The sequence below is a fragment of the Danio rerio genome, chromosome 9 (assembly GCF_052040795.2).
Source record: "Danio rerio strain M-AB ecotype USA chromosome 9, GRCz13ab, whole genome shotgun sequence".
Lineage (NCBI taxonomy): Eukaryota > Metazoa > Chordata > Actinopteri > Cypriniformes > Danionidae > Danio > Danio rerio.
This window is the reverse complement of record NC_141029.1, coordinates 4,007,466-4,020,890: the sequence shown is the minus strand read 5'-3', so window position 1 is coordinate 4,020,890 and position 13,425 is coordinate 4,007,466. Positions and strand designations below refer to the sequence as shown.

Genomic DNA, 13,425 nt, shown 5'->3' with positions numbered 1-13,425 from the left:
ATTATGAGCTTGGCTGTTCTCTCTCTGTTTAGTTACTGATGGCGAATATGAGTGAAGTGATTACAGGCTGAATCAGAGCCACACACGTGCTGGTTTTTCTCGCAGTGTGATGTTTGTGTGTGTGTGAACGCTGTCGTGTCCCTGGGGCTCCATGAGGTTTAAGAGCTGTGAATAGAGCAGCTGCGAAAGGTCAGAAATACAAAAGAGAGTCAAACCCTGATGAAGTGCATTCACTACATGCTATAATAGCTCTCAAACCCCAGAGGACAGACCTGCAGCAGACTCTCATACTGCACTAATATGGAGGATACATTTTTATGTTATTTTATTTTATTTTATTTAACACAAAAATGTTTTTTTTTGTTCAACATATTTTTATGTTACTGCAGCTATGACTGAAGGATTTAATTTAATTTAATTTAATTTAATTTAATTTAATTTAATTTTATTTTATTTTATTTTATTTTATTTTATTTTTTTATTTTTTTTCTTCCCACAAAAATGTTTTTATTTCATTTATCATATTTTTTATTTTGCTGCAGTACTGCAATAATGTCAGGGGAATTTTATTTTAAATTTTTATAAAGTTTATTTAGTTTTATTGTTTAAAAAAAACATTTTATTTTATTTAATTTACCACAAAAATATTTTTATTTTATTTTATTCACCAAGGTTTTTTATGTTACAACAGTACTGGATTTTATATATTGTTATTTAATTTAATTTAATTTAATTTAATTTAATTTAATTTAATTTAATTTAATTTAATTTAATTTTGTTTTGTTTTATTTTATTTTATTTTATTTTATTTTATTTTATTTTATTTTATTTTATTTTATTTTATTTTATTTTATTTTATTTTATTTTATTTTATTTTATTTATACAATAGGCCGAAATGAGTTTCTTTCGCAGGGTGGCATGCCGCACCCTTTTAGATAGGGTGTGGAGCACTGTCACCTGGGAGGAGCTCGGAGTAGAGCCGCTGCTCATCCACATCAAGAGGAGTCAGCTGAGGTGGCTCGGGCATCTGTTCTGGATGCCTTCTGGACGCCTACATAGGAAGGTGTTCCAGGCTTGTCCCACCGGGAAGAGGCCTTGGGGAAGACCCACGACACGCTGGAGGGACTATGTCTCTCAGCTGGCCTGGGAACACATCGGTATCCCCCCGGAGAAGCTGAAGGAAGTGTCTGGGGAGAGGGAAGTCGGGTTTTTTGCCACCGGCCCTGAAAAATGAATGAATAAATGAATAATTTAATTTAGTTTAATTTGAAATGTTCCTATTATTTTGGATTTGAAATTTGACCAAACCTTATGCAACAAATATTAACTAGTCTATTGTTTTTTGTTTTTTTTTCCAATAAAAGCAAATCTAAATGGTTTATGATGAGTTATGATGAACATTTTCAAAACCCAGACTTTTGAATGACAATGTATATTAAAAAAGTAAATAGAGAAGTATCAGAAATTTGGGGTCAGTAAACAACCAACTGACAACTGCAGAAAACCGCTTATATATTTCATTTACTATGGAATTTTTCTGTTCCCTAAAAGATAAATTAAAGTATTTGTTTATATGTAAATAGGTCTGTGTTGTGTTTAATGTTTTTAAGGCTGTAACACTGCTGGATTGTCATTGTAGGCATGAACGAATCAATACTAGGAAAACCCTGATCATCGAGAGCTGCCCGGATGATGATCTTGTTAACCTGGAGCTTTTAGATGAGGTATTTAAAGGATTTACTTTTTTAATTAAACTTTTTTTTTAATTAGTCAATTTGAATTCCTTTTTATTTAACTTTTTTTTTTTGTTAGTTGTAGATGTAAAAATTGACCCTATTTTCTTAACCTTTATTACAAATGGCTCAAATTTAATTCTTTACATGAAATACAGAAAATCAAATGATTTGTTATTTGCATATTCAAATGATCTCTAAAATATTAAGAAAATTACAAGCTATTAAACTGCTCAGATTATGTGTTATCTGTGAATTTATAGAAACGATGAAACATCTCCAGAATTTCTCTTTTGTAGGAAACGATCATCGCACACCTTCAGAAGCGGTATCAGGATCTGCAGATCTACACGTATGTTGGGGATATTCTGATCGCCCTGAACCCCTTCCAGAACCTCAGCATCTACTCTCCACAGGTGAGATACTGCAACCAGCAGATGCGCATAAAATAAAACTCTCAGCAACTTTCGCTGAATTTTAAACATGTTGAAATGCACACGTTGAGTAGCGCTTGAAGTAGTCTTTTTAATATAAAGCTTGAAGTAAGATGTTGTTTTGTGTTGTCAGTTTTCCAAGTTATATCATGGGATGAAGCGCTCCACCAACCCTCCACACATCTTTGCCACCGCTGATGCAGCCTATCAGAGCATGGTGACTCTCTGCAAAGACCAGGTGCTGCTTACTGGGGCTCTAAAACTATATAGATGTGCATGGGTCAGAAATGAGTTGACTGTTTTTATGCATGATTTTTTGAACACCTTTGTCTTTTTGTAATTACTATAACAGTTTATTTAAGGTGATACACAGATAAAACCAGAAGTTTACATACACTGTATAAAAAGGCGCATATCAATACAAAAAAAAGTTCAGATGTTAATGTGACTAAACTTTTTCTCTTTTAGGTAAGTCAGGATGATCAGATTTCTTTCTGTTATGCTTAATCGCAGAATAATGAGAGAGAGATTTTTTGTTTCTTGGTTTCTGTCTGTGTAGTGTATAATCATCAGTGGAGAAAGTGGAGCCGGTAAAACTGAGAGTGCCCACCTCATTGTCCAGCATCTCACCTTTCTGGGCAAGGTTGAGTACTTTTTTAATACATTCATAATCATTATTCATTTTCCAACTCAGATTCATTCTGAAAATGTACCCCTATATACATTTCTGGAGAGGAGCCAAATACACCCCAGGAGCTACGTTTTTTTTTCTTTCAGTTTTTGCTTCGTGAATCCACCGATGTGTACACTTTTTGAGATCTCAAATTTCTCTTGCAAGTGCCATTCGAGCCTGCTCTTCTCATATAAATCCACTAGAGGCCACTGTTGACTGACTGACCAACTGATCGACTGATCCACTGTACTCTTACTCTAAACCCATCAACACTGTTTTTAAAAGCAACGATTGACCAGCGTCCACCACTTTCCCTAAACCCAACCAACAGATTATTCTAAAGCATCGATTAACCCGCCTGCCTCCGTCCCTAAACCTAACCAACAGGGTTTTGAAAAGCAATCAAAAGAAAATTATATACTTGTTTATTTATTTTTTTGGCTTTTTCTTGACTGCTTTCTGGAACCCGTCTTTGTCACGCTCGAACCTCGTCGCTGATGTCAACTCTGTGCTACATCACAAGTCTTCAGACTTACGTGGTGAGAAACTGTTAACAGCGGAAAAGTTGTCCATATCAAGGTAAGCGGTCAGCTGGTAAGTGCTAAAAGGAACGGCATCATACCGGCACGTAGCTTTCGTTTTAAAGACGAAATGCAGCCATACGTACCTCTGGCTACATAATTAGCAATCTCCAGAAATGTATATAGGGCTACGTTTTCAGCATGAGCTTGTGTTTTGTTATATTTCATACATTGCATACATATTACTGCCTGTGCACGAGAAAACTTAACCATCAGTTTAGTGGCTAGTTTGTCCGAATTTGTACCAGTTCAGTCGTACGAAAATTTGTGATTTTCAAAATGAGGCATGAGACCACACTTCACCCCTAAACCCAACCATCATTAGAGGATGAGCAAATCGAACTAAATTGTACAAATGAGATCATACGAAATCATACAAATTAGCCACTAAACCAAAAAGTTACGATTTGCCTTCATAACATTTCATTAACTGATCCTCAACTATCGCAGATTACAAATCTAGGCAGCGCTCTTCAAACGGCAAACTGTTGTTCTCTTTTTCAAGGCTAACAATCGCACACTCCGCGAGAAGATTCTTCAAGTCAATCCCCTGGTGGAGGCGTTTGGTAACGCATGCACGGCTATTAACGATAACTCCAGCCGCTTCGGAAAGTATCTGGAGATGAAGTTTACTCCTACAGGAGCAGTGATGGGTGCCAAGATCTCAGAGTATCTTCTGGAGAAATCAAGAGTCATCAAACAGGCTACGTGAGAAAACATTTCGTTTACATCTGTGATTGTCAGAGACTAACATAAAATACTTTATGCAATTCATGTTACTACTGTAATGTGACTTATTTTCCGAGTGAAGCATAATGTTAGCAATTAAATACAAGTATGGCAGGTCTGGATTTTACACATGGATGGGATGTAGATTTTTTTTAGAGATTATTTTAGCGAAAAGGGACCTATTACACAAAAAACACTTTTATGAGGGGTTCAAACAGGTGTGTGGCAACAGTGTGTGAATATAACTAATAGTAAAAATTACTAATATATTTTTTTATAATCATGCTTCTTAAAATAGTCTAAGAAAAACCCATTTTGATTTACTTTCTCTCTTAGTAGATGTCATCAGAGGGGGAAAGCCCCGCCCATTAGTGAAAATCTCTCCCTCATTAGCATAAACAGCCCTGAGTGAGAAGCAGACGATTTGAATCTGGCGCACAGTAATCTTAAGCTCCGCCTTCTTTTCAAAATAGGGAGCACCACCTTATTTATAAATGAATTTAAAGCGACAGTCACCAAAATGGCACAAATTTGGATCAAAGCCTAAAAGGGGCATCTTCAAAGAGCTATAAAACATTATTTTTGTGTTATTTTGAGCTGAAACATCACATACATTCTCTAATTAGTTAAATTGCTCTGTGATATCTACATAGTCAGCCTGATCTCACAAGGAAACTTAAGTATTTTTTAAGTACATCTTTGAAAATTTTATGAGTGTATTTACACCGGCGCAGTCATTCAATGGATGTTTCAATTAGCAATCTAGAAAACAAAATAAAGATGTGGCTTAGTGGGATTGAGTCTTCCTGCTTCTCCCATTTTCAAAATAAGAGTTACGCATATATAGTAAGTTTAATAGAAGCTTAGATTAATTTAACAATAAGGAGAAATAGGGATAATTTTTGTAATCTCTCTAGGAAATGTTGTGGTCAATCAAACACATGCTACATGCATAATAATGGCAAGTGAAAAATAATAGTCTGTATTTTATTCTGATTGGGGTGTTTTCACCAAGATTTTAAATGCACGTAATTCAGATAACAGGAAACATCGGTGTTTGAACTCTGTATTTAGTGATGCTTATGAGGGTATCCGCATTATTATTACATGTCACCTTTTAGAATTAAGATAACTTGGTAGGAGCCGATAATTTCTTTGAAATTATAATGTGCTTAATCATTCACATTAAGATTTTTTTCATGTTGACTTCTAACTTTCTAACAGTTTTGTACTTCCATTTGTTTTACACGTAGTACAAATTGTACTCTAAAAAGCTTTTAGTTACTTCAAAAAGTTAGTAAATTAGGGCCCTATTATACACCCGGCGCAATGTGGCGCAAGGCGCGGCGCAATACTTGTTTGGTAGTTTTAGCTTGGCGCAAGAGTGGTTTTGAGGCGTTGCGCTACGCTGTTTAAATAGCAAATGCATTAGCGATCATATGTGCGCCCATAGGCGTTCTGGTCTAAAAAGGAAGGCGTTCTGAGGCGCGCTACTGGCGCGTTGCTATTTTGAGAATCTATAATAGATTTTTCATTAGACCAAAACAAACCCGGTCTAAACTCCAGCGCAGAGTTGCGCCTCGCTTACACACTGCTTAATACGCACAAGAGAGCAATAGGCAAATATCTTTACATATGAAAAAATTTTAATATTAAGGATATATATAGGATATAATAAGAATAGATATAGGATATAAATATAAAGGATTAAAATATTAAAAAACATATTATTTTCTAGCCTACATAAATATGAAAAATCACTGCTTTTCTGTCTTCTTCATCTCGGGAGGCTTTTTCAGTTCATTCATAACAATTTGCTTTCATATAATGTTATTATTATTAGCAGTATTATTTATTATATCCATATTTATATTTGTTTTATTAAAAACAAGCTTAGATTTGCCCACCTGTCAGGTTTTAGACCATATGGGGCACAGCATGTGTTTTAGGATATAACTCAGGTTTTTGAGCACATTTTGTTATTGTTGTTCATTTATTCGTTTGCTAAAAATTAGAACTGAATTTAGAAATAGTTTTGAAACGAATATTTGCGTTTAACAAACGCAATTAATTATTTATAGACTAATTAATGTCTGTGTGTAAAGGTTTCCCTATCCAAGAGCGAAAGTGAAAGTGATCCATTATCTCTCATTCTCACGCAGTAGATGCTCTGTTTAACAGTTTTCTGCTAAAAAAAAAAACTGTTAACTGTTTGCTTGTGAAATGCTCATTTTTTCCACTTAGACTTACTTTGCGTCCTGTAAATAGCGAATGTGCTCTTGGCGCGACGCAGCTGGCTCTTAAAGGGAATGGGAGATGAGACTCTAATTGGTTTATTCTCAAAACACACCTATAACTCATTAAGAAAATAAACTCAACCCTTTTAGACCATGCGCCACGGCGCAAAGCAGGTTTCCCATTATTAAATTAGCAAAAATGCGTTCTGACATGCCCTGAAAGCATTTACGCCCTGCGTTTTGCGCTCTGCGCATGGACAGTCAAAATAGAGCCCTTAGTTGCTTTAAAAGTGACAAGTTGACTTTAAGATGACAAGTTAACTTCAATCAGAACTCATTTACTTAATAATTGTAGTATTTACAGCTAGTTACCTTCTCTTGCAGGGGTGAGAAAAACTTCCACATATTCTACTATATCTATGCTGGTCTTTACCATCAAGACAACCTCAGGAAATACAAGCTACCCAACAAAACTGCCCCCAGGTACATGTATTTACAATGACTCTGAAAGCAGTTAGTATACAGCGTCGCTGAAAGAGATGTGATATTCATGCTGTTACTGCTACTTTTTTTTCAGATACATTGACTGTGTAAATGGAAAAGTAATGCAGGACATCATTTCTAGCAAACTGTACAAGGAGCAGTTTGACGCCATTCAGGACTGTTTTCGAATCATCGGATTTACAGAGGAGGTCCGGATGGAAATCTGATTTATCATTTATAAATCATTTCTAATATCATTGATCATTTATTATATTTTGTTAGAATTTACTTTGCCTCATTTCTTTTCAATCCTGTATCAGTTTTATCCCCAGCAGAATATATCTTAAAAAACTATGTATAGGGCTGCGTCCAAATTCACCTACTACTCAGTAGGTACTGCATTTGAATGTACTTCTCGACCATTAGAAAAGTATGCTCTATACCAGGGGTTCTCAACTGGTTTGGCCATGGGACCCACATTTTTCATGGTCATCAAGCCACGACCCAAATTTTTAGGAACTTTAATACATTTTTAGGAATTTTACTTAATTTGCATTTATTTGTTAACATAAACAAGTAGTGACAGATACATCATAAGAAAATCACCAAGACTTGCAATTAAACACAATTTCATTGCTGTCATTTAACAAAATGTATCAAATTATAGAAATATTACAAAGTAAAAACGACAAATACTGTTAATAATAAACTGTTAATAAAACATGTTTTCTGGTTTCTAAATGTGTTTTAATTTAGAAGGTTTCATGCTCTTTTATGAGAGCACCTCACCTCTTATGACACTGAGGCTTTAAGTCTTTTTTGTCATCAATATATACATCCATACTTTACATATATATTCGGGGTCGTACTTGCGCTTTGACATATTTGTTGCAATAATTAAATGAAATTTCACATGTCAAACGGTAGGGTTGTCGCGCACACATTTCAAAATAAAAGTCCGACTTAAGCAAAATAAGTAAAAAATTTAACTTTTGGTTTTTTTTTTTGATTACACACTCCGTGACCCACTGAAAATGTTCCCGCGACCCACTTTTGGCGACCCACCAGTTGAGAAACACTGCTCTTTACCGTATGAATGTGAGTAGTATGAATGGAACTCAAACGTACTACATCCACCATTTTGTCATCATCACGTAACCTACATGCGTCAGTTGCATTGCTTCACTCTCATAATTTCTCTTGCGGTGCATCATGGGATATCATAGCATCCATCCGATGCGCACTTCAGAATCTCTCCGGAAGTAGTAGGTCATCAGGGTACTTCTCGCATGCTGTTTTTTGAATTCTATGAATTCAGACATACTACTAGGCTCGCATACTGTTTTTAGTGCACTAAATAGTATGGAAGTATGTGATTTTGGACGCAGCCCTAGGGTTTTTTATTAAATAAAACACTCACAAATGACATTTGTTGCTTGTTCAAACTATGCATTTAAATCGAGTTAAAACAAAATTCTTAAGTTTTCTTGGAACAACGTAATTGTTTTATGTTCGATCTACTTAAATTTGGAAAAGTAAATAAATAAATAAAAAGATTTAGTTATCTTAATCAATTTGTTTTGGGAAAACAAAGGAATTGAGTAGAACCCAGCATTGCTTTCAATGAAGTCAATGAGACCAAGGTTGTTTAAATGTCAAAAAAAATCACAGAAGAGAAAAAAAAAGTCATACAGGTTTGGAATGATGATGGCATTTTAATTTATTCTTGGTTAAACTATCTATTTAAGAAAACAATAATCAGAATTCACTGCTTCAGTATAATATATATGTTTTTATATGTATATACAGGAAGTGAATTCAGTATACAGAATTCTTGCAGCCATTTTAAACACTGGAAATATTGAGTTCGCATCCGCCAGCTCTCAGCATCAGAGCGACAAGAGTGAAGTGCCCAACTCTGAGGCCTTAGATAACGGTGAGTGCTTTCATTCAATCAAAAATTTATCATTTGATACCAAGAAATGAGCTTGTACTTTGAATTAATGTCGATGGAAATAATTTTTACTGTTACCATAAAATTAATTCAGCCCTCAGAACAGCTTAAGAAGCTCTCAAAATTGCTGTTGTGAAAATGTGTATTTGCTATGTAATATGTTAATCATGTTTTAAATGTAATTACTGTAGATAATATCTATTTTACGTTTACAGGGCTGATTGGTTTATGTAGTTGTGAAAAAAAAACATAATAATGCAGGCTGAATATTTAATGGGCAGTATAATTAGCCGTAATGTAGTGAACAGCATTTGAATATTTATCCTCATTTGGAAGTGGCTTAGAAATAATGTGAACAATCTGGTTTTCTGTGAATATTTGTGTGCAAGCAAATCAATCTGTGTAAGATTTGATTAGGATATCACACTCAAAAAATAACCTTTGCTGTTTGTTCAAACTACTTGTATACAATAAGCTGAAATGACACAATTCTTGAGTGTTTTGGACGGGACAGCTTAATTGTTTTAAGATGAATCCACTTAAATTTGTAATAAACTAATAAGTGAACCTAATTCCTTTATGTTGTCCTAACACAAATTAATTGTGTGGACCCCAGCATTTTTACAGTGCAGATTTGCTGTCTGTGGTAGTTAAAATGCAGCCTTTGTTGTTTGAAGTACTTTTAAATGCATGACAAGATGGACGTGGAATATAATATCATGAATTATTAAATATTACATTACCACTTAATAAAACAACCTAGAAATTCTGTCATTTTTAAGGTAAAAATTGTAACTTGGACTTTCCACAACATTATAAATACCATTTGGACATTCACACAGTTGGTCAAAATGACAAAACTACTGAACTAATTATTAGTTTTAATTTTGGCGTTGATCAGCATTTGTGAGTGCAGTGTAAATTGCACTTAATCAACTATGTTTCCTTTCCCAGAGATAGGTTGCGACTGGAAGGGCATCCGCTGCGTAAAAACTTGCTGGATAAGTTGGCAGTTCATTTCGCTGTGGCAACCCAATTGATAAAATTGACTAAGCCAACAAGAATTGTTGAAGAGCAACTAAACTTCTCTGACCACATTTCTAGAACTGCTCGATCTTGCAGATTCGCACTCTATAACATCAGAAAGGTCCGACCCTTCCTATCTGAACATGCAGCTCAACTCCTTGTTCAAGCTCTTGTTCTCTCCAGACTGGACTATTGCAACTCTCTACTAGCCGGGCTTCCAGCTAACTCTATCAAACCTCTTCAGCTGCTCCAGAACGCAGCAGCACGAGTGGTCTTTAATGAACCTAAAAGAGCACATGTCACTCCGCTGCTCATCCATTTGCACAGGCTGCCAGTTGCTGCTCGCATCAAATTCAAAGCTCTGATGTTTGCTTACAAAGCGACCTTTGGGTTTGCGCCTTCCTATCTGCTCTCACTTTTGCAGATTTATGTGCACTCGTGGTTTCATCCCAAAGAGGGAAGAAATCACTTTCCCGAACTCTCGCATTCAATCTGCCCAGTTGGTGGAATGAACTCCCTAACTGCATCAGAAAGGCAGAGTCACTCGCTGTCTTCAAGAAACGTCTAAAAACTCAACTATTTATTCTCCACTTTCCTTCCTAATCTGCAATTGCCTCTCTGGTTCTAACGCTAACTGTATTATATATATATTAAAAAGAAAATTTACTACACGCGTCTTACACTTTACATACCTGAAACTTGCACTACTGTAAGTCGCTTTGAATAAAAGCATCTGCTAAATGACTAAATGTAAATGTAAGAAAATGAATGAATGAATAAACTACGTTTCCATCCAAAGATGCAAATTAAACTTCTGCTCAAAACTGGAATATCGTATCAAACATTTGCGAATGAAGCAGCGTTTCCATCCAAAGAGTCGAAGAAAACAAAATTGTCATTTCCTGATAAATTTTTGTCAAATATCAAAAATAAAAATAGAATTTTCTGTTGTAAGAGAAGCCACTGTTGGATGCGTTTCTTATATAACAAATGACTTGTGTCTCGGAAGATGAAGACGAGACACAAATAACACATGGTGGCTTTTGGATTGCCCTTGCACTGTAGGGCCTATTAAAACTATCATGATTTTAGTTGGTAAATGTGTTTACATTGTAGTTTATTCACACTTTTTCTTATCGGATAAAAAGTTTTTCCTATTTAATATTGTGCATAATTATTATTTGTGCACATTTTCTAAATTTATGCTTATCTTGGCATTAAGGTGACCTATTATTAGGAGACATATTACATATTATGTATGTAAAATAAGTATTTGATGTCCCTAGAGTGTGTATGTGAAGATTCAGCTCAAAATATCACATCGATAATATTTTATACTGTTTGAAACCCTTTTAGGGTTTGATCCATGGTGCCATGTTGGTGACTGTTTCTTTAAATTCAAATGAGATTGTGCTCGCCGTTTTGAAAAGAGGGTGGAACTACAAATGCCTGTGTGTCAGCATAGTGGCAGATTCAAAAAACAAGACTGACATCCTATGCTAATGATGGAGAGATCATCACTGATGGGCGGGGCTTTCCCCCTTTGATGACACGTACAAAGGCGGAATGTCAATCAAAGTGTTTCTGCAGACTGCTTTTATCAAGTGTGATTATAAACAACAGAATTAATTTATTTTGACCATTAGAAGCTGGCTATATTCACAAGCTGTTGCCACACAATTGTGTTCAAACCCCTTATAAAAGGGATTTTTTACATAATAGGTGCCCTTTAAGCAATTTTATATATGATACATGGATCTAAACATAGCTATTATACATTATTGATGCCCTTCTTGTTATAATCCTAATGTGTTTCCTGTGGACAGCGGCAGCTCTGCTTAGCATCGGCTCCGAGGAGCTTCAGGAGGCTTTGACCTCCCACTGTGTGGTAACTCGAGGAGAAACCATCATCCGCACCAACACTGTAGACAAGGCCACCGATGTGAGAGACGCCATGTCTAAAGCGCTGTACGGACGCCTCTTCAGCTGGATCGTCAACCGCATTAATGCCCTGCTGCAGCCGGACACTAACATCTGGTACGACATCTCAGTTTAACACTAGAACCGCCAGGGTTTTTTTTTTTGTTGCTTAAAACCGCCAGTGCGGGTACATTTATGAATTAACATTGAACATGAATTTATTATGGGTTAACACAAAAGTGTCAGGAGTTATTGATTATGGCTGGATCTCAACTATGTTTGAGTCTTGCTGTTTTAATACAAAGCATTCTTATGCTGGCCACTTTCATATCGCTAGGCTGTATAAACCTGCACTGACAATGGTATTTAGAAGTAAATGCATATTTGAGTGGTGTAATATTATAATTCAGTATGGGTGTAACGATTTATCGTGGTACGATTTATTGCGATGCAAAAATGTCGCAATATGCATTGTGGCGTTATGACGATTTTATTACAATATGACGTCCGTTTTCTCTTATTAGTTGAGCTGTTTGCACGTGAGCTACGTTCCACCTGCTGTCGCACGTGAGTTCAGATTGGTTGAACTAGCAGCAGCAGTAACATTAGCAGACCAAGATGAGTGGAGTTAAAATAGAGCAGAGGTTCTCAAAGTGGGGGTCGGGACCCCCCGAGGGGTCACGGGACAATGAAGGGGCGTCGCCTGGTGATTTTCGAAATACAATTAATTTTTATTAAACCTTAAGACTTACTGTATTTTATCAATAACCTACTGAAGAGAAAAAATAGTCGTTTATAGTTACTATAAACTATATAGTTACTATAGTAGCTTATAGTTACTAGTTCTATTGGATTGCGACTTCTCGGGTAATTACATTATACTAAAGACACACCAATACTGTCAGATGCAGCAGACTGATTTTATAACACCAGGTTAAACTTTCTAGCCCATACATAAAAAAAAAAACAAAGAATAGACTTGGGTCTATAGGTGTGTGTGTGTGTGTGTGTGTGCGTCATTGCATACAAGGTTTCTGTATTTATAACCACCACCTCAGAGAATATTGGGGGTCACGAGTCACTGGCATTGTCATTTTGGGGGTCGCGGGCTGAAAAGTTTGGGAACCCCTGAAATAGAGGATGGCCCATTCTCTCAAAATCTGACGTCTGGCAATATTTCGGTTTTACAGTCATTGCTTTAGACTCGTCCGCTTTTTGACACGCATACTGGGTCAAACATAGCCGAAGTTTTAAAGTCTTCACAGTGATTACATACTTTGCACAGCGACAGGGATACCTCCTAATGGTGTTGAAAGAGTCACATATTTTATTTATGAGGTACAATTCACCCAAAAATATCATTCTGTCTTCATATAATGATGTATTGGCGGCCGCAAAATCACACATGACGTGAGCTGACTGTGAGCTGTTACTACAGAGGGCGGACTACTTAATGATAGACGCGCGCACGTCTACTTCAGTGAACAGAACCTGCAAAGGTTGTGAATAACAGGAAAAAAAGTTGTAAATAACATTCAGTTTGTGGCATCGTTATCGTTTAGGAGCCGCGTGGGAAGAACAGCACTTAGCAGTGGAAATGAAACCAAAAGCGTGCACATTATATAAATAATCATATCGCATTTTAGAGTTATGA

At 36.0% G+C, this 13,425-nt stretch overlaps 1 protein-coding gene across 23 annotated transcripts in view; it reads left to right on the top strand.

The window, feature by feature from the left end:
• The window catches only part of myo3b (myosin IIIB), a 217,320-nt gene that overhangs the window by 74,577 nt on the left and 129,318 nt on the right, over nt 1-13,425 (top strand). For all 23 annotated transcript variants that reach the window (XR_015499044.1, XM_087267375.1, XM_087267374.1 and 20 more), the window contains 9 exons: nt 1,641-1,725; nt 2,034-2,150; nt 2,302-2,406; nt 2,728-2,811; nt 3,928-4,130; nt 6,773-6,871; nt 6,966-7,080; nt 8,681-8,807; nt 11,678-11,888. Coding sequence is in view for 22 of the 23 variants with exons in the window: in XM_087267375.1 (XP_087123501.1) it covers nt 1,641-1,725; nt 2,034-2,150; nt 2,302-2,406; nt 2,728-2,811; nt 3,928-4,130; nt 6,773-6,871; nt 6,966-7,080; nt 8,681-8,807; nt 11,678-11,888 (1,146 nt within the window). In the remaining variant the exon portion in view is untranslated. The remainder of the gene's footprint in view (nt 1-1,640; nt 1,726-2,033; nt 2,151-2,301; nt 2,407-2,727; nt 2,812-3,927; nt 4,131-6,772; nt 6,872-6,965; nt 7,081-8,680; nt 8,808-11,677; nt 11,889-13,425) is intronic.